General features: G+C 38.6%; 2 protein-coding genes across 3 annotated transcripts; one reads left to right on the plus strand and one right to left on the minus strand.

The window, feature by feature from the left end:
- Positions 1-7,127, minus strand: LOC135477896 (UPF0047 protein YjbQ-like). Of its 2 annotated transcripts, none has more exons than XM_064758107.1 (8): positions 7,018-7,127; positions 5,432-5,618; positions 4,886-4,920; positions 3,352-3,371; positions 2,909-2,948; positions 2,624-2,665; positions 1,599-1,716; positions 1-143 (listed from the first exon to the last, which is right to left on the minus strand). In XM_064758107.1, the coding sequence occupies exons 1-8, from the start codon at positions 7,117-7,119 to the stop codon at positions 97-99; spliced, it is 591 nt and encodes a 196-aa protein (XP_064614177.1). In that variant the 5' UTR covers positions 7,120-7,127; the 3' UTR covers positions 1-96. The 2 variants fall into 2 exon arrangements, with proteins under 2 accessions (XP_064614177.1, XP_064614178.1); XM_064758108.1 differs by having other exon boundaries at positions 7,000-7,105.
- A 1,176-nt stretch (positions 7,128-8,303) lies between these two features.
- On the plus strand, positions 8,304-20,291 carry LOC135477720 (PAT complex subunit CCDC47-like). Its single transcript, XM_064757914.1, has 14 exons — positions 8,304-8,371; positions 9,399-9,535; positions 10,039-10,142; positions 11,178-11,294; positions 12,620-12,794; positions 13,153-13,337; positions 14,397-14,498; positions 15,206-15,313; positions 16,083-16,165; positions 16,998-17,056; positions 17,867-17,976; positions 18,872-19,039; positions 19,657-19,737; positions 20,190-20,291. The coding sequence occupies exons 2-13, from the start codon at positions 9,409-9,411 to the stop codon at positions 19,732-19,734; spliced, it is 1,416 nt and encodes a 471-aa protein (XP_064613984.1). The 5' UTR covers positions 8,304-8,371; positions 9,399-9,408; the 3' UTR covers positions 19,735-19,737; positions 20,190-20,291.
- Positions 20,292-22,191: the final 1,900 nt, after the last annotated feature.

Genomic DNA, 22,191 nt, shown 5'->3' on the forward strand with positions numbered 1-22,191 from the left:
ATATGTATAGTTTTATTTTGTACATGTACATGTATGTATACATATATTAAAACAGAGACAAATGAGTATATCAAATACAACAAAGTTGGGTAAACTTCATGAGATAGGAGCTCCCTGTATTGTCACAACTATTTTCCTTGAGCCTGAAACAAGACAAATAAAATGTCAAATTGATCTAAAACAGGACTGACCTGAAAAGACAGTTCAGAGTGGGAAGGTCAGCTAACAGCCTGTGGATGGTCGTGGGTTTCCCCAGGGCTCTGCCTGGTTTCCTCCCACCGTCATGCTGGCCACCGTCGTGACATATTATTGAGTACGACGTAAAACACCAATCAAATAAATAAATAAATAAATAAATATACAGTTCAGACACAAATGCAGATAAAAGCCGTTCAAGACAATGAGAAAATTGAATTTATGAAATTTCTGACTTTTTCAATAAATTTGCATTTTCTCATTTAACTCTGTGATAATGAACTTTTTTTATACCTACATGTACCTTTATATGCCTTCATTCCTTATCAGGAGGTAAATACAAAATATAACTTAATTAAAAAAAAAAAAACTGAAATGGAAGTGTCTGCCTTTGTGCTCGATCTTTTCATATATATTTTGATAAAATATGAATGTTTAGACACATTTAGACGCATTCGTCTTAAGATAACATTGGTGAGGGGGGCAAAACTTCAATTCGCAAAGCCCAAAAATAAGTTTCAAGATGGTACTTCAAATTTCGGCCTAAATGAAAATAACACATTTATGCAGACTATACCTTAAATGAAAGAGCTATACTTAAGGTTAAATAAAATATCTCAATTTTCTGCCAGCAGTGCTTGTTATTGGACTATTTAATAGTTAAACATCAAAGGCTTAGCAGTGTCCTTTAGGACACCATTATAACAGATTACACACGACATTGCGCTTAGCTTTGCCCAGTCACTAGCTCTTCAGGGCATGGCATTCCAGACACATTTTGGCAGCCTACAGCCACAAATGTAGACATGATGTGGCCCTCCGGCACATCCCAAACTCTTCCTTCTCGAGTTGGCATTTACCTTAAAAGCCACAATTATCATGGCATATGAACAGATTCAGCTGAGACTGGAAATGCATATTAATCCCACAGTCGGAGTAAAAGTTCAAGCACAGTGACATCACAATGAATACTCAAGAGAAGGAAAGGAGGCTTTTCATTGTACTAGTCTAAACCATGATAGGACCTTTAATGTGTCTCCAATCTGTGGATTTTACAGAAAATAACAATGTTTAAATCTATTTTTCTCTCTCACCAAAAACATTAAAGAATTGAAAAAAACAAAAAAAACAACAACAGAATTTCACACAGTTTGTATAGCATTTTCAATTAAGGTATAGTTTGTGTTAATGTATTTTCTTTGAAGACAGAAATAGTTTCAGGAATCAGCCCCTGGCTGTAAAACAGCTAGCAAGGACTGTAATATCAGGATTAACAAGAAAGATCAGCAACTCTGATCATTGTGGCATTAGTATAGAGTGAGCAGATTTTATTTCTCCTTTTTTTCCCAACCCTTTGTTATTAGGTGAATTATCAAAGAGTTACCAGAGTTGTCTGCCCTTACCTCCTCTATCTCTGTGCTCGCACAGCCAGAGACCTTGCCATGTGCCTAGATTGGCTTTACCGTCTGTTATAGGTATCGTAACACTGCTGCCAAAAAATAGGGCCTTCAGGTGTGCAGGCTGTAATGAAAGTCAAGGAAAGACTTGTATCCACAAGAGATTACAACCACAAAGATTGCTATATTTACAAGTAATTATTCTGAAATAGAACGTCTTAATGACTTTCAATACGTTGTGATTTGCAGTTGTGGTGGTTGATGTTGTGTCAAGAGCTACTCTGGTAAAACATCCAGATATCTTCCCAACATAGGCTTGTTTGCTTTGGATTTAATACACATATTCAACATTATTTATTAAGGCGGAGCCTCCTTGTAGCAAGCTGGTCTCCATGCTGACACATGTATAGTGCTGCCTCACTAGAATACCATGCCAAAGACACCAGACACGATGCCCCAGGCAGTCACATTTCCAGATTAACACAAGGAGACGACCAGTACTTTACCTATCCTGATATGGTGAAAACTGAAGGTGTATCAACTACATAAGACATAACAGTACTGCCAGCGGAAACCGCAACACGGCCAATGTAAATCAAAACACAGCCTAAGGAAACCATACTACAGCCAAAGGAGACCATATTACAGCCCAGGAAACCACAAAACAGCCCAAGGAAACCACAACACAGCCCCAGGAAACCACATTCATAACAGTAAACTCAAGGAACCGCTATCACAGCCAAAGTAAACCACAACACCGTCTTATGTTTGTTACTGGTCTCCCACCAATATGGTGTGTACGTCTGTATGTCACATGTGGGGAGGTTGTGAGAAACTTGCCATTTGTCAAGGTTTTTGGGTTAATTAAGGCATTCCTGACATGAAACTGACTGCCATTCCATCAGCGAAAATCTCTTACAGCATTTAAGAAATGTCAAATAAAATAGATAAACATGAGACACTGCCAAGATATGACATGGACAGAAATAAATATGGTAACTAAATATCTGTATAAAATTAAATCATCTTACCATATCATCTGGTCCCTCACAGGAATGTTTAAATGGAGTAGACTGAAAGAGATGAGAACATCAATGAACCAGATGGTGACTGTTGTGGAGGAATATTTGAAATGGTCAGAGAGAGCAGGTTCTGATACTCAACATAAACAAAGCATGCAAGTGCCCTGATGCCCTTTCAACACTCTCACTTAAGGTGACTTTAATATCATACAAGGCAAAGGCTTCCCGTATTTAATTTTTAGAGGGTAAAATGATATCTAGTACTTTAAATGAAATGTTCAATAAGCTATTTACCTCTGGTACAAGTTTATTCATGAACATCTCAGTATCGTCTCTGAAAAGAAAATGATTAGATTTATTTAAAGTCACCCAGTTCAATCTTCAGTCAAGCTTGAAAACAGGTGTCACATGTTTTCTTGACATACTGTTTTGGAGAATTAAGTTATACTTGTATTATCCATGTTATATGATACTGGACCATGGTTACTTGTATAAGGTTTCAGGGTCCCGTTTTACGAAGCACTCACAATTTACGCCTGGAGTAATACATCACCATGGTAACTCTGCTTCATGTTGTGACACCTATAGGTTTCAATAGGACAACAGGCAGACAAATGGTCTGCCAACAGACAAACATTTCATTACCAGCTGGGAAATAAAGAGCAGTGCTCACGTGAAGTCATACAGAAATGGGTAGGCTTTATGAAGTCGACATCTAGAGAAAAAACTCAACTCACCTCACAGAAGGATCCCAGTTCTGGGGGGATAAAAACAAAAAAATTTTAAAGTTTGACCATAAAGACATATTGAGTGAATTCTCAGTTATTATATCTTCACACTGACCTGGGAGCTTGGCCATCATACTGTTCTTTTCTCAGTATAGACGAATCCAAAGCATAACATGGGAATAAGACAGGTGTGAGGCTCAGACTGATTTGGCTGTTCCATCTAACTGGGGGACCTGGCTCCTGGGCCTCAGTATTTGTTTTTATATGCATCTGATTGGTGTTTAGGGTCATACATGAAAATTTATCACTTTCAAAACTGAAGTCAGGCTGAGGGGTGAAGGAAAACTGCAGAGTCCGGAATGAATCAGAGAATGGCTAGGAAACTATTGCCTGGTAGCTAACAAGCCATCTGACAGAAACAATGTATTTAAGGTACTAAATTTTATTTAGAGTGAATACTGTACTCAAACATTTTTCTTTTGTATAATCAGCCGCACAATTTAAGGAGAATGGTTACATGTGCAAAGACCCCTCCCCCCCAGATGTACAAAGATCCCCTGAATGTACAAAGATCCCTTGGATGTACAAAGATCCCCCTGACGTACAATGATTCCCCTGACGTACAATGATCCCCCGGATGTACAATGATACTCCAGATGTACAAAGATCCTGTGGATGTACAAAGATCCCCCAGATGTACAAAGATCCCCTTAATATACAAAGATCTCCCGGATGTACAAAGATCCCCTGGATGTACAAAGATCCCAGGATGTACAAATCTCCACGGATGTACAAAGATCTCCCAGATGTACAAAAATCCCCTGAATATACAAAGATCTCCTGGATGTACAAAGACCCCCTTGATGTACAAAGATCCCCTGGATATACAAGATCCCAGGATGTACAAAACGGTAGGTCCACAGAAAATAATCTACATACACTAAACTTATCACCTGAAGTAATGTTAAGAAAAGTCTTTCCATGTACTATTTATTTATTTATTTGATTGGTGTATTTCACTTATACGTAAACACAACTACTTAAAACTGATAAAATGCTTGGAATAATTGTACATGAGTATGAGCTTGAGATTTCCTACAAGCACAGACAATTAACTGGAAGCACTCTTGCATGGAAGCATCACTAAATAATAACCCTTGCTGGTGGAGAAAAACCTCTGACCTCACAGATCAAGGTAAGTATGACGTTAAACCCCAAGCACTCACTCACTCAAAGATCAAGGTAAGTATGACGTTAAACCCCAAGCACTCACTCACTCAAAGATCAAGAACCAAATGGCTGCAAGAACCCAGGGGCCTATTCCACACAGCCAGTCGCAATTTGAGTCAAAATTTAAACCCTCAAAACACGGATTAGTTTTTTGTACTAGAAGGTGAAATTTCCCACATTTGTCTTAAGGTGAGGTTAAGGAAGTCAAAATTTTAATTTCTAGTGACCTAAAAAGAATACTGGCTTTATGGAATAGGCTCATGTGCCTTTATATTGACTGAAAGTGAAACTGTTAGGGGAGGTAATCACTTACCTCATTCAGGGCTATGCTGGCAGATGTATGTTTAACTGGAAAAAAAGGAATGAAGAAAACAAACATGAACAATTGTATCAAATTAATCAAAACATTTAGTGTATGTTATAAATATGAGATAATATATCACTTAATCAATACACCATAACTGTACTGGCAACTGACAAGAAAACGTATGTACATCTGTTCACTTCGTTGGTCGTTGGATCACAAGCAGTTACACCGTCTTAGGCCAACCTTAAAAATTCATTTATGTTGTCTGGATCAAAATAGAACCTGGATGTCCGAAACACCCTCTTTCCCTCTGCAAACCCATTATTGCACAAAGTACCTGAACAGGAGTAATTATGAAAAAAATTACCAGATTTAAATGAAACTTAAGCATGTTCAAGTTCAGATAATAGGAAAAATGCAAGGTAAGTTTGATCAAAATCGCTGTAACTGCGGGTGCACTGGAGGGTGGGGGGTGGTATAAAACTAGGGTCAGTGGGTAAAAAACATGTATTAATACATGTTATATTAAAAGAACATGCATGGAATACTTACTAAGAACATGCATCAGTCCCACTTTGATATTCTTCATCTCTGGTGTATTTCTGTGAACCTCTTCACCTATGAGATGACATCCTCGTTTTTTGGGTGACAGCTGGATCTCTTTCTGATACCATACCGACCCCGTGTAAGCCTTACTGGCCATCACAATGTTCTTTGTCAACAAAGATGATGTACGACCCTGTTGGAATTTGATTCATTTAATTGGGGCTCAGTAAGAATGTTTATATTTATTTATTTGATTGTTGTTTAACTCACGAATTTTTCACATATATGGTAACAGTCAGTTTCATGGGTGTAACTCAAACCACCTGACATAAACCACTGAAAATTGGCAACTCACTGGTGAACTTACTCACATGTGACATACCACAATATGCAATGTATTGGTGAAAGACAAGTGGTCTTTAGCAAACATTAACAATACTGCATGTGCAAAAAGTATTATTCTGGGCCGTATCTAGAGTCACTTTGCTTCTGGAAAACATTTGGGCTCCCAAACTGTTGGCTGCCCAAACTAAACAAGCTGTATTAAAACTGACTAAAGTAAATGTAACAAACAAATGATGGTTTACTAATAAAAAATTAAGTTTTCAGATAAATGTCTTTCATTCACAGACTCAAAAGCTCTTAGAAAGCATGATTTTGTATTGAATTTATAAAATTTCTTTATGCACAGTTACGATGTCACCATTACAGTTTGGGATCAGAACCTTACATGTTTTCCTAGATAAGGCCCTGTGTCATCGGCTACTTACTATCACCAAGGCACCTTAGGCTGTAAGGTGCACGAATCTACAAATTACTCGTCCAAAGCTAGGTTTGAACCAACACTTAATCTGTGCTAACAACTGACAGATAAGTACCATTAACCATTAGAGCGACATTTGTTAGATATGCTGAGTCTGGCAGTACAACAGGCAGTACAAACAAACTCAAGCCCTTGCAGCCCAGAAAATAGCCAATCGATGTTGCACTTGAGAAAAATCGACAGACGAAAATGTTAACAGTACAAGGTGTATTATTGTAGCCCAGACTCCTTTTCCTCCACTGATCTAGTGTGACTTTTATTTGCACGAGACTTGGTGGATAACATAGACAATTGTTCTTGACCTTCGTTGAGTACCACTGTTAGCATCTGAGACCCCATCAACGCTAAGCCGGTATAAGAAAAGGAACTGGAGACTTTTGGGGCTAGTAAGCGTAGTATTACTGCAACCTTAAGGACGTGTGAATGAAGATTTACATAACAGGTAATATTTGTCTCAAAGAAGATCCCAAATCAAAGTATACATTCAACATACAATTTATAAACTACACATGAATTATGTTTCAATGTTCATCATCATAATCAGTTCATCACGTGAACCGATCCACTGCTCGGATCCACTGCCATAGGCCGGCAGTTAGCCCAGACGCTTAACCGCCGGCAGTGTACCTAATATCTGCTACTAACATAACAGTTATATTAGTCCTAGCTAATGTCATCTGCTAAATTCACAGTTTATCCAGCCTTCGAGTTGGAGTTCCATATCTTATTATGAACAATGACAACTGCTCACCACACATCTGTCACCTACCAGTAATTCTTTCACGCAGACTAGCGGCCCTGCCTCTTGCCCTCCACAGACGGAATCAGTAAACAAACTTTTAGCAAAGAAACCAAGAAACAGTCTAACCATGTCCCAGTGCCCGCCGCAACAACAACATGCATAACGTCAAACTCACTAGTCTCTCACGGGTGTTAGATACCTCGCGCTTACCAAGATCATGGACATGTATGAGCCGCCATTTAATCAGAGTTAAGGCGCACCAGGCTAAGTTTATTCGCTGCCTTTGCATAAAAAGCAAATTAAAACGAGCAACTATTTTAATAACGTTGAGAACTATTTGGATTTTCAACCCAACTGCCCACTTTAACCAGGGCTTGTTGACAAATTTACCTCTACGATTGCCGTTATACTGAGAAACATTTTGGTTGGGCTCTAACAATTTCCATACGCACGGAATGCCATGTAGGCTATATCAGTATAGAACCTCCATTGATAGGCCAATTATGCCAAATTCAAACTCGGATAAACCTGAAATACCGAATTTAAAATTCGCCATGATGAATTTCCAAAGTAGCTGTAAAATGAATTTTTCCTAATCACGATCGTGTACATAACATCACATGCATGTGCAGAAAATCCAAAAATAGGCCTATGCAACGGGCAACTGAGGATAATTGATATTCATGGTTTTGCAGCGATGTCATATCTCTGAACCAATCAGCACACTCTATGGCCACGTGACAAGAGTACTGCAGGTGGTAACATAGCGAATTTAACCTAGACACAGAAGAAGATTTTGGAATTTGAAAAAAAAGAAGAAGAAAAATATAGCTTTTAGGTAGGAAATTCTGTCCGGAAAAGTAATTTGGGTGCATCTAGCCTTCAAATATGATAGTTTCAGTGCCCTGTGGCACTTTTGAAAAACTCAGGGTGTCGCCCATTTAGCCCCATGTCATTTATCATCTCCTCCTCTTTGTCAATAACCGGGTGCTCAAAGCTATGAATACGTGCTTCTGTGGAACGGAATGTTTCTTGAACTAATGAAGTGCAGTCCGATTACTGGTACATTGACTGTTGGTTGAGAAATATTTGGATACGCCATGTTCATGGCTGCTCATGAATATGGCGAATCCAAACATTTCTGAACCAATGGTCAGTGTACTCGGACTAACTGAAGTGACACTATATGAAAGGCTTGATTAGTTCCTGACGATTTTCACACACGCGCACGGCGGGGCATATACTTAGGCTACGTTCCGCTCTTCGGCGCAGAAGGTGTGTAGTGAGTGTCAAGGCAAATTTGAAAGCTCTGCTAAGGAGAGTAACTTACCTTTTCCACCATCTGTGACGGTGCACTCATGCTTGGTGCGTTCCTGAAGGGGTAGGTAAAATATTTTCTTGTTTTATTTGTTGTAGCTCTCATCCAAGGAATTCGATATGTGCATTGCGACGAAGGGAATGTAAATTGCTAAGGGGGTTGTAGCCTTTGGCTCGAGTGATCTTGAAAAACGTTGCTTTGGTTGGTAACATTTTTCTGTTGACCGATGTTGTTGTTGTTGTAACGTGACTGACCCAATGGAGTTCCGGCAAACTCCGACTCGAACAGATAAGTCGATACTTTGGGGCAATAAAAATTTTATACGTCTGCGTTAAGCAAAAGAAAATTGTAGGTACACTGACCACATGATCAAGATGTTTCAATACGTTAATTTAAAAGAAAGAGAAAAAAAAAATGTTTGATAGCCTGGTATTTGGCTTAATCTGTGAGAATTGTTGTAATTAATTTGGCGCATGGTAATTTGGATTAAGCTCTACAGATGACGGGTGTGGTCATGGTTTCTGGTGATCCAGTGGCCAAGTTACATGTAATTTGTAATACAGACCATTGGAAAATCAGCCCACCAATGTGAACGCTGGTGAATGTACTTCAGAAATTTATCTCAAATAATTTAAAAATTATTAATGACCAAAAAAACATTGCCTGACTTCATTTTATTATCTGTCAAAATCGGAGTCTTCTCATCAGTTCAAAACTGAAACCATATAAAAACCATAACCCAAGCTGGACAAACCTGTGCATTTATAAAAACCACAGAGATTTGAGTCAGAAGTCTTTTATATGTGGTTTACTGTTGTAGAGTGACTAAAACAGTCACACTGAGATTCGTACAAGATTTAGTGCGGCTTATTGACCTGGACCATATCATTAAGCAGCGTCAGGTATATTTGATATTTTAGGTACACCATGTCGTTTTTTAAAAACCATAGAGCTATGTCTATTAACATGAAGTGAAATAGCCGAACTCAGCTCTTGGCAATTCTGCTGTGCTCAATGGCGCCCCGAAGCTTTGAGTTTATTATACCCCTGTCATATAGATGAATTTTTTCTGCTTGGTTTTCATTAATAGGTGAACTAAGATGAAGTGGGTGTGGTTTGTTGCCTTGGTGTTGGCCTTGACATGTGTGTCCCTCTCCCACCAAGGTCAGCATCCTGATGCTGATATTGAGGACAATGAGTTTGCGGAATTTGAGGAGTTTGATGAAGGTAATGATTGTTGATAGCAACCCATTTATGGGAAACAAGGGGATGACAACAGAGTGATTTATTATTCAAAATAGTAATATATAGGCTACTTGTTGAAAATGCAGTCTTCATAACATAAATATACTTAAGTCAGATCATTTTTGGAAATAACAACTCTGTGTACACGTATCAGCAATGTGTACAGTGTAGACAGTCAAGCCTTGGTTGATGTCTTTTTTTCCTTGTCTTTTTAATATTGTCCCAGATTTCATTCTTCTGATCTTCTTGCCATGATATGGCTGAAATATTGCCGATGTGGCGTTAAGCCATTATCATTCATTCATTCTGATCTTCATTTCTTCAATTCTAGCTGTCTATTTCCTGTTTGGAGTCTGTGACCTTTGGCCTAACTCATTTGATTTACAGGAAGCATTACTTTCAGATTGTCCGAAATTAAGTAGGTTTTACTGATGCAGTCTGAATTGTGCATAGTTTATAACACACATTTATCTCCCTTTGTTTAGATGAGCCAGATGACACTGTAACTGATGACAGAACTGAACACACACTACCTGACGGCGCTGCTTCCATGGACACAGATGTTGATGAAGACGATGCTACAGTGGAGGTGAGTTATGATAAAGCTTTCTTTTTCACATGTATTTGATCAACACTACCCTGTTGTTAAAGTTTTCTATGCAGGGTGAGCGGGCCGCCATGGCTCAGGTGGTTAGCTCAGTGCGGTGCAATGCCACTAACCAGTAAGGTTACTTTGAGCTCAGAAGGCTTCCAGTCGTTCAGCTTTTTGAGTTAAAGTTTATTCATGTCAGCAGTACACAGTTTTAATATTTATAACATCTTTGGACTTGAAGCTGTGAAAAGGCTGTTTCAGATGCTATTGCATAAATGCTAATTTTTATTCCTCTTCATATTGTTTAGATTTTAGGAGGCATGAATCAGAATGTGTCATTGCTGGCTCAGTAATCTCAGGTTTTGCTCTCAAGGCAAACAAGAGGCCTGATCATTGAGGAAGCCTGTTTAAATGTCACATAAACACATCTACCCTTTTGTGATCATGTGATGGAACTTTGGCATTTGTACGCCAACCTCATTTCTTTCTCACAAGCTTTGAAAAATGATAGGAACTGATGTCAGCCTTTTGATACTCAAGAAACAAATCTGCCAGCTAGTGCTTTAGAATTATAGACTTCTGTGGAACTGAAAGTTAAGCTTAACTTCTGTTTGTAATCTATTCACATGCTATTTTTCTTTATTTCGGAAAAAGTATCGCTGCTTTCACAAGCAATGTACATGTACTTCTTGCTTTGAGCAGTCACAATAATAGCTCTCTCTCATAAGAGAACATAAAAATGACAATGATTTTGTTGCAAATGGACAAAATTACCCAATGGCGAAGGAAACGTGTACCAAGTTTCAGTTCAGTACGATCAACAGTTTTGAAGAAAAGTCTGGGTAAAGAGTTTTTCATGATGGAATGACCGAGGAGGTGCAAACTTATAATTCTCCAGAGCTGTGCGATATTTACTAAGAAGGATATGTGAGAGAACAAAAAATTTTCAGGTTTCTACTAAAACCTTTGGTTTTTTTAACATAGAAATATTTGTTGGGAATTAGATTATAGTTTGCAACTTGTTGTTGTCAGGATGAAGATGATGAATTTGATCATTTCACGGATGATGAGGAATTTGAAGGCTTTGACAAGGAGCGTCCAGGAAAAGGACAGTCCAAGGAGAAACCTCCAGATCTGAAAATTACCAAGGTAAGATTTCCGGAGTGTTTTAAAGTGCTTCACATCATGTACATGTAGTCCCTGGTGGATAGAGCATTTGCCTCGAAGTCAGAAAACCTGGGATCAAACCCGTGTAGCGCGAAAATGGTAATCATTGCTGCCTTGGCTGGCGCTTAGAACTGAGAGGTTTTTCAGTTTGACTGGGTGGGTTGTCTTATCTGGTATCTTCAGCATTTTGGCAGCATGGACTCGCCCTGCTACAAGATGACAAAGTACATGTATCTATTGACGTCTTCTCGTCATATCATATGACTGAAATATTGTCAAAAATGATGTAAAAACCCAAGCATACATATGTCCATATATATGTTTGTCTGCCAGACGTCTTTGAAACACTCCTTCAGAGAAAGTGGTACGGCCTATAATGCCCTGTTGCCAGTTGTTCAAAAGTGTATTCTGACTTAAGCTCGGTTTTAACTTAAGTTGAGATGAAAGTGCCATTCGGTTCTCATTACAGTGAGATTGGTATGATTTAAACCTGGATTAACTGTTAATACACTTTTGAACAACCGGCCCCAGGGGCCCATTTTACATTGCTGTCGCAGCGTTAAGCGCCGTTGATGAAGGTGTACATGCAAGTCAGTTAGTTGGAGGATGGCAATGGTTTACTCTAGGCATTCCAGCTTCCTCAACCTACGCACTTTACTGTCATGATAGAAGTACAAAATTCTATAGTGTTTTAAACTCAGGTTTTGTAAGGGGCCTTGAAATAACAGGAATTTGAAACAGATTTCCCAGACCTTGGACGCTTTACAGCCTCAGTTTTTTTTTTCTTTTGTTTTAGTTTTTTTTTTCAAAAAGCTTTGAAATTGAGACTTCAGAGCCAACCTGAACTCCTGTTTATAGTTTGCTGACAGTTTCTTGGAGAAATGTTTTTTCCGGCTTTGCTAAATGGTTAATATGCTGCTGTGTGTATTGAAGTTCGGCTAATTACGATGAATTTACATAACTCTTTATGAATATGGAATATTCATTGAAATAACTTGGATAAAGCCTGGAAATTTGAAATTTTTAAAAGTGTACTACTCTAATTCCGCAACCTTTTCACATATGAAACAGCAACTTTCAGTGCAATTTATGCACATTTTTGGATTTCATTTTGGACACAAAGCTACATTGGTTGTATTGGCCAGTTTCAGGTCTTCATAAAAAGTATAATTTTAATCAGTCCACACAGAAAATTGCCTTCGGTATATGCTTGAATAAACACCTTTCAAACATGCAAAATGGTTGAAGAATTACCGTAACTCTGCTAATAATCAATTCCTATCAAAATCTTTGTTCTCTTTCTCCAGATCCCGTTACATTTGCGGACGAACTGGGACAGTTTTCTGATGGAGATGCTTATGTTGGCTGGACTGGGGGTGTACTTCCTCAACTTCCTGGCTGGGAAGAGCAAGAATCACAAGTTAGCACAAGCCTGGCTGACCTCACACAGAGAGCTGCTGGACAGCAACTTCTCACTGGTTGGTAAGTATGCCAAAACATCGGAAATCTTGAGATATTGGAAATTAAACTTGAAGAAGAATTCCTGCTGTTAAATGGTGAAAGGCTTATCTACGTAAATTGGTGCATAGCATCTATTGTATGCTTGATATCTAGATTTAAAGTTGAGTAAAACACTAAAATAAATTATATATCAGATGAAAGGCGTGATTTAAATAGTCGTGTCAAGATGCTGTAACAGAAACCACTGTCACTACTGATGTCAAGTGATGACAGTGTGCTAATGTCGGATAGAACGATATGACAGTGGCCTCAAACTCCGGTAGTTGTCATAGAAGTCTGCATGAAATGCACATGTAATGTCAGTTGCTTTTCTTGGCAGGCGATGACGGTACCTCTACAGAGGCACAGCCCGGCGTCCTCATGAAGGAGTCTGACAACGTGTACGCACTATGGTGTAGTGGTCGCACCTGCGTGGAGGGAATGCTGGTTGAACTCAAACTGCTCAAGCGACAAGATCTCGTCAACACCATTTCTCGGATATTCAAACCAGCCTCCGATCAAATTGTGAGTACAGATACAACTGGGCCAATCCCAGGTCATTTTTCACGTTAGATTTTTATGTATAAATTGAGGATTTTGCTACTTCACCATCTTGGCTCTTTGTCAGTACATGCATTTATAATATATGTTGCCTGGGTGTGGGCTCACGTATGGTGTCTTTGACATGAAATTTCAGTTCAACAGCACTGTAAATATTTTGGCATTGGTACAAGAAGACACCCCTGTGATTTTTTTCCCCAAAATAACTGACCAAAAGGACTTGTTGCTCTATCTGTGGCCAGGAATTGAGGGGTAATATTATGGGAAAATTTTTAGCTGCTGACCTGTGTTTTCGCTTGGTTTTATGTTGCATTGGCTACTTTTGTATTTCTGTCTGAAAGTATCTGTAACGATGTGTGGTGGTTTCTACCACAGTTTTCTATTTAAATTCCTTCAAACAGTTCAAATTCCTTACCTTATGTATTAGTTTCATAAAGTGCAGTTGTTTGCAACCCATGCCAGAGCCTCGACTCTAAAACCTGGCTTGTATGTAGGAAGGTCTGCCAACAGCGTGTGGATGGCTGTAGGTTTCACCCGGGCTTTGCCTGGTTTCCTCCCAGCATAGTGCTGGCTGCTGTTGTATTTGTATTTTAAAATCATTATTTTTTGATTGGTGTTTTACACCATACCCAACAATATTTCACTTATACGATGGTGGCCAGCGTTGTGGTGGGAGGAAACCCCCAACCATCCGCAGGTTGCTTTCAGACCTTCCCACTTATGACCGGAAAGGAAGCCAGCATAAACTGGACTTGAACTCACAGAGACCGCATTGGTGAGAGGCTCCTGGGTCATTACGTTGCGGGCTAACCAACTGAGCCACAGAGGCCTCGGCTGCCATTGTAGAACTGAAGTGACATATCCTTGAGTATGGCAAAACGTCAGTGAAACCAAAGAAATAATAAACTAGTCTGGTAGTCCCATAGTACAATAATTTGGAATGTTGTCAAATTTTTGATTACAATCATTAAATTTCTAGGACATTGAGTTATTTGTAGAGTAGTATGTTGTGTATGTTGTCAGATGGTGACTGTGAACATGGACCCTAATGCCATGGAGAAGTTTGTGTTTGCGGTGGCTCTGAAGAGGACTTGCGGGAAACTGTCTCGTGAGATGAACGACCTGGTGAGTAGTAATTCTGGTCACCAGGTGTCGCCGAGATTCCGTCCGCTCTCCTTACTATGATATTCATTATATCAGAGTTTGTGAACTGCAACGCAAAACCCAAGGGAACAAACATGTAGCCATGCTACTCTTCTCTTTTCACTTGAATATTTGATTTTTTTACAGTACAAACATACAGCCGTATTATTCTTCTTTTTTCACCTGAATATTTGATTTCTGTCACATAATGCATGGGAACAAGCATGTAGCATTTTTCATTTGAATCCTCCACTTCTGACACCAACAACAAGGGAACAGACATAAGCCAATATATGTAATTTGCATATTCATTACCAGGCCATATTCTACTGAAACCCAGGTTGTTGTTGTAAAGAATGTTACTGCTTCTGTTCTGTTATTAATATTATATTCATTTCATTTCATTCTGATACAGCATACATTTTGTTGTTTGCCGTTACCACTAAAGTTTATTCTTTAGCGAGATCCACCAACTTCAGCCAGCCAATGTCACCTTCTGCTGTAAAGGTTGAAGCTGAGTGGGTTTACCGTACCCTGTTTGATAGGACAGTCAGGTTGTATGTCTGCCCATGATGATTTCTCACCATGCTGAAACTCACCATCCATACATGCATATAGATTAGGTGTACATGTAGAATTGATCATGGAAATCAGCTGTATTATGACTTCTCACGGTTGTTGTGTTTCAGAGTTTATTTTGTCAAGAGAAAAAGGCGTCTGACAGGTTTGACCTGCCTCAAAACTACCAGATGCTGAGTGAGATCGGCGAGGCAACCACTGCTATCATGGACAAAAAGGTACTTTAGTCAGTGTCAGTAAACCAGTGAAATGTAAAACAGAGCAATAGCAAAGGGGTCGATTTCTCAAAGCCATTTCTGACTTAAAGGATACATGAAACGCTTAGTTTTCATTTTAACACAGAGTATTAAGGTGGCCTAGCATATAACAGCTCAAAAAAGCCCCTCAGCTTTGTTTTGGAGAAATATAACTTTAAACTACAGTTTTCCTAAGGTCCAAGCGGCCAGTCTGGAAAATGAGTAGCTGGGTTGAGTGGAATGCTTGAATTGAAGTGCTACGCTGGTCAGGAGCTCATTATGTTCATTGATGATGTCATTTCCCAATATTTTCCAGCATTGATAGAAAATATGCATACTATTGAAGGGTTATTAAATATGCCTCAACAGTGGAATTCTGGCATTTTTTTCTTTATTTTCTTTGAAACCAGACTTTTTGTGTTACGGTACTTTTCCTGTATCCTTTGAGACAAAATTTGAGACCTGTTTCCTCATGTAGGGTTTATTTTTGGGCTGTAAATACATGTATTTACATTTTGACCACCTCATCAGTGCTGCCTGAAGAAAAATATGTCAAAATTTCCGGACCACAAAAACAAAAGCATTGTGGTATGGTTTTAAATTTTGAGTCAGAAATGATTTTGTAGAATCGGCCTCTGATGATGTATAAAATACTAAGCATAAGACATCAGTACGTGTACATGCAAATCACATTTGCAGATGAGGAATTCGGCAAATGTTTCTTAATCTACTTCCTTGTCTCTTTACCTAGGTGTGTCAGTTGCTAACGAAGTATGAAGGCCTGGTTGAGTACATGCATTTTTCTGACCAATTCTCAGGGCCTAAACCACAGGAGTGAGTATTCTTGTACTTCAGCATTTATCAAATGGAATTTGTGTGACCGGGTTGTTAATGATGCTTGTCTTTCTATCAGGGAATTTGTGCGACCGGGTTGTTAATGATGCTTGTCTTTCTATCCCATACATGTTCACCCCTCGTGTCACGCAGGGAATTTATAGATACCTGTACTGAGGTGCTCACAGGTATTTGATGAAAATAAGTTCATTTCCATGTTAAACAGAACTATCTTAGGGTTTTTCCTTCTGATGGCAAGACACAATTACTATGGTCACTATAGGACTTCAGTTTTCCGGATTTCTATACCAGGTTTGCTTGACTTTCAAAACCCTTAGTAATGTGGCGCCATCTTCTGCTGTAGTTTGAAACATCATACACTTAGGTGGCAAAGGGAGAAACCCCCCTAATACAGGCCTTTATTTATTTATTTTTTTTTTTTACCAAAATCTTGGGAATGCACTAGAAGTCAGCCCAGACCTAGTACCATAATGGTGTTGCTTCGGTATAATGTTCTAATGCAGGAAAAAGTGAACAGTGGCCACTAATCATTAATAAGGTTAATCATATGAGATACACCTGTCCACAGGAGGTACAGTAGTTAAGAATTGAAAAATTCGAGAACTTTTGGTCATTTTGAAACTCATTTTTGTGAATTGGATTCCTGTGGTTTTGGATTACAGGAGTCTTGACAAGAATTGAATTCCTGAATTCTCATCAAAATAAAACCTTGGATATAATAATAGGAAAAATAATATGTCAAGTTTATAATGGTGATTGACAGCTGTTAGTTTCTGTGATTTTTATGTTATCATTTCTTTGTTCTTTGCAGTGATTCTCAGCCCAGTAAACTGCCTGATGGGAAGCCTGTCCTTATTTTCTGTTTTAACTGTGAGTAATTTTTGCCCGTTACTGTGTGGATTTGAAGCATGATATTTCGTTCATACCAAGAGGTGTGAAGTACCCGTAATTTTGAACAGGAACAAAGCCAACATTTTAGTATTAAGCGCAATTTCCACAACTCAACAATTACCACAACTGTATATTTGTTTCTTAAATTTTTTCGCATGTTTGCAAGGTGTTTATTCAAACACATTCTATAGGGATTATTCTGTGTTGACTGATAAAATTATACTTTTTGTGAAGCCCTGTCACTGGGCAATTGAAACAATGCAGTTTTGTCTCCAAAATCAAATTAGAAATGTGGATAAATTGTGCTGAAAGTTGCTCTTTCTTATGTGAAAATGTTTAGGAATAACATGTAGGGCATATAAAGTTATTTGTACAGGGGCAGGTCATACATGTAGCTGGGTAGGTAAGGGACTTCCAGTGGCTAGTTCACATGAGGGTTAACTGCAATTCACCGACAGGAAATATGCAGATTGCTCGTTTTCGTTGTTTTGGATCTTCGATGGCAGTTAGTTGTGCACATTCACTCTCGATAGGGTACATAATGCTCTAATGAATTGATGTGGTTTGCTGATGTTGTGATATTTGTTGCATCTGCAGTGTAGTGGCAGTTGTCCTTGATATGTGAACAGTATGATCGACATATAAAACATAGCGACACTTTCTGAAACTGAAATTGTTTTTCAGTGTAGCATAAAACACCAAATGAACTGTCCAGGGAATGAGTAAAACAGTACATGAAGTAAAGTCTGTTCCAACAAACCATCCGTTTTCTTGCTCTGTTTTTGACAGTGCCTGGTAAAGGTAGTACTAGTACTGCTGACATGGAAGATCTCAAGCCTTTACTCAGACTTGTGTTTTACTGTGTAGACAAAGTCAGCAAGATGAATCTATCCAAGGAGGTAAGTGATTGGTCAGAATATTAGCCAATCCACGGCTATTATTATACAGCATCCTATCCCACCTTTATTGACAAAATACAAAGGTTTAATTTCCATAATTGTTCTTAGTTACTTTTGCACAAGTTTGTTTTTTCTGTGATTCCTGGGATTTTTTTGCATTGACTTTTCTTAGAGTTTTAACGGCAGTTGATGTCGTTTGGGATAAGGTTTTTCTTAAGTCTATGCATGTACAAGGGACCTTGGAATGTAACGGAAGTGATTCCATTGGTGCTGGTGATGGAGGTACAGGTAACTGTCCTTGGAGGATTGAGGGATGGGATGTGAGGGCGGTGGGGTGAGGACATAATTCATGTCTGAATGAGGTGCCCACATGCCTTTATTTTTGTTGTGTGGTTAAACCCCAATGAAATGAATAAGTACTGTATTTTCCCTATATTTTCACTGAGAAAATGCATTTTTAGACGCAAATAATATCATTAGATATTACTTCTGGCTTCAGAAACTTAACATTTTTCTGGTGGGAGATCATCTTACCTTCCAGAAAAGCCTTGAAACACATTTATAGGATCAATAAAACTCTCAGAATTAGGTAGTAACTTAACCCTTGATGGCCATTGGTGGGAAGGTGTGCCACCAGTTGTGGGCTTCCCCCAAGCTCTGCCCGGTGTCCTTCCAACGATAATGCTAGCTGCCATCGTATACAGTGTTAGTGAAATAGTTTTGAGTACAGTGTAAAACATCAATCAAATAAATAACCATTAACCAATAAACAACCAGTAGGTTGCATAGAGTAAATAAAGAGACCAACTCTTCAGACAATGATAAAAGTATTATGGACAGATTCACTAATGGATGTCATGTCTAGTTATCATCATGTCAACTGACTTTACTGTAGGCCCGATCTAAAGCTGAGAAACACAGACAAAAAGCGGAGGAGACGTTCTTGAAGCAGGCGCACACGCAGCGGCAGGAAGCAGCGCAGCTCAGGAGGGAGGAGAAGCGCCGCGCTGAGAAAGAGCGCATATTGAATGAAGAGGATCCTGAAAAAGCCAGAAAACTAGAGGTGTGTATTTCCTTTAGGAATATTTCTTCAAGTTTTGCAACATTTTCTTCATGCCAACTGGCATTTCCTTCAAGGTCTGCTTCATTTCCTTGAAGCTATTCCTCATTTCCTTGAAGCTTTTTTTCATTTTTTTCAGTCTCTGAATCCTTTCCTTCAGGCTCTTAATCATTTCCTTTAGGCCAGGCCTCATTTCCTACAAGCTCTGTCTTGTTTGTTTCAGATCTTACCCTGGCAATTGATTAAGTAATAACTTCGACTGACACAAAAACAGCAACCAAAACAAATTAATGTGAAACAGGCTGTTTTTGCTAAGAAACTTTTTATGTAAAATTTGTCACATGTAATCTCAATTTTATATGGTAATAATATGGAGGCCGTTCAGACAAGGTATACTCTCATTTGTTTTCATTGAGGATTAACCTGTGACTATTGATGTTGTATGTTTGTAAGTCCAGAATGTTTGTTGGAAACTTTCTTTCATGTTTTCTGAATGTCTCTTCCTGGTTTCCTCAATTCCAAAATATGTATTATTTTTTTGAAGACTGAAACATTTTTCACAACAGTTGTGTATGGTTGTGCATCAAACAAATTCTTATTCTCCTTTGATTTGCTTTCAGGAGCGTGAGCATCGTAAAGAGATGAAGAAGAAGCACCCAAAGATAAAAACTGCTCAAGACCTAGTCTGCTCACCGTAGTTTGTAAGTCGTGATAAAACTGCCAGAAAGTCTGCGCACTATAGTGTATAAGGCCTGATAAAACTGCTCAAGACCTAGTCTGCTCACCGTAGTTTGTAAGTCGTGATAAAACTGCCAAAAAGTCTGCGCACTATAGTGTAATAGGCCTGATAAAACTGCTCAAGAAATTTGGCTTCTCACCATAGTTTGTAAGTTATGGTAAACTGCTCACATCATAATTTGTTCACCATAGTGTGTAATTCGTGATAAAACTGTTCAAAACTGAGTTTCCTCACAGTTGTGATGAAATGCTCAAATTAACTCTTCTCGTCATAATTTGTAAGCCTTTTTGGATTCGTTTTTGATTTCCAGGTTTCTGACAATAGTTGCAACTACTGTCAGAATATGAAGACAAATTACATGAGAACACTCTTGTATGTTATCTAATTTTTTATCTCTTTTTTTTTCTCTTGCAGTTTAACAATGGGCAGAGACTGCCAAGCATCTCAAGCATCACGTTCCACAAAGATGAAAAACGAGTTTATATACGGACACAAAAGCTGGTGCAAATGTGCATCGATTCATCGTTGTCAAGACCTATGGTGGAATTTGGTGCTGCCTCAGTGACAGACACTATGGTGCAATGGACAATTCTGGAATATACGTATATATGAGGAATGGATAAAAAATGGACGATACGCCAAGAAAACTAAGAGTCAAAATAAGCAAATGTTAAAATGTAAACAAGGATTTGTATGTATATATCTCATTAGTCCCCATATTTGTGTAGATTTCAGGAAACATTCTGGTTATTATAATACATGTATTTTTATTTCACCACTTCCAAGAAGAGGGCTGATGTTAAGGCGGCAGAGGTGGGATCTGCATTAGCTCTGTGCTCAATACGTATGATAATGTTTTATGGTCTCTAGCATTTCATTTAGATTAATGTTACATATAGCCATAGATGGCATAATGCAGTGTTTATATCATACCCCCATGCCTTCGCCAAGGGGCGCTTAAGTAAAAAAAAAAAGACAGAGGCTTGATAATGGTTGGAAAGGTATCATAAGGTCGCTTTCCCATATTAAATGACGTGCCAGCTAATGACATGAAATCTTCAAGGCGTAAATTTACTACTTTGAACACCAGTCAAATAAATAAATAAATAAATAAATAATGGAGACAGGACAATTGGCATGAACACCATTAATTGCTATGCGGTCTTCTGGAAACTGACGATTTCCTTGAGTGGTGAAATACATCAGTTCGCTGCAGGGGGCCTCCCAGCATAAAATATTGGCCTCCCAAGTATGAAGACCGTTGATCTTATTTTTATGTTTCGCCAGAAGGTTTTGCTCTTCGTAAACTTTTCTGCTCTGAAAATATTTGTGTAATATTTTATTTCATTTTTGGATTAAAGAATGCTTCCAACGGTTTGAATCTGTCTTGCCAAAAACAACCACCAGTAGTCCATAAACAATAGCCATACGTTGTTTTAGTCATTGTTAAGTCATGTCTTGCGTTGTGTATAGCATAGAAATGAATGTAATAATTGTTGTGTGAGAAACTCTGGGACTTTCAAAGCTATCCAAAACCGTTTCTTGAAGCCTTCATTTGTTGGCGAATAATGGTGAAAAAGTTTTTCCCATTGTATGCATTGTAAAACTCGCATTTTTACCGCGAAATGTTTGGCTGAAGTAACATTTGCATTTTGTTGCTAATATGAAGGATACCCTGGAATAGAGGGACGCAGTATACAATACTGGCCTCTGAAGTAAGAGGAAAATGTTAAATTTAATTCTCATGATTCGCCAAAGATTCTTTTCATTCTGGACATTTCTGCTGTGGAAATATTCATTTCATTTTTGATTAAAGAATGCTTCCGACGGTTGAATCTGAAGTGGGCCCATCAGGAGATCGGCGGCGTCACGGTACGTCGGCCGATTTCCGTTAATTTACAGGTGGGCATAGAAATGTTGATCACCACGGGAGATCGGGTCGATTTACAGCTTGTGGAATTGGAAGAATGTCCTTCGGAATATCTTCTCTTCTTCCAGCATGATTTTAGAAGGTTGGAAAACCTGGAGGCAGCAGCGCTCCCATCGAGTAGACAGATGGTATTTTGGAAGACCAAGAGAACAAATCTAATCGGCCTTTACATGGGATCTTAGTAACACTATAACCTCAAGCCCAACAGTGTGTAAAAAAAAATATGATTCAAAGTTCATATGGCATCCATATAGTCTATGGCATCGAGTCCAGGTTGCCCTGGCTTTACGGGGTATGACGACAGTTTATGCTTATTTTGAAAGTCAAAATGATGATTTATCACAGGTTCTCTTTCCTATATTAAACCTGACCAAGTTGATGTCAGTAGTGTTTAGTGCATTGTAAACCACCAACCAACGAAAGAAAAAGAAAAAAAATGCGAAAGGCATAAAGAAATAAAAGTGTAAAATTACAAGATGTATACAG

This window comes from Liolophura sinensis, chromosome 11 (genome assembly GCF_032854445.1).
Source record: "Liolophura sinensis isolate JHLJ2023 chromosome 11, CUHK_Ljap_v2, whole genome shotgun sequence".
Lineage (NCBI taxonomy): Eukaryota > Metazoa > Mollusca > Polyplacophora > Chitonida > Chitonidae > Liolophura > Liolophura sinensis.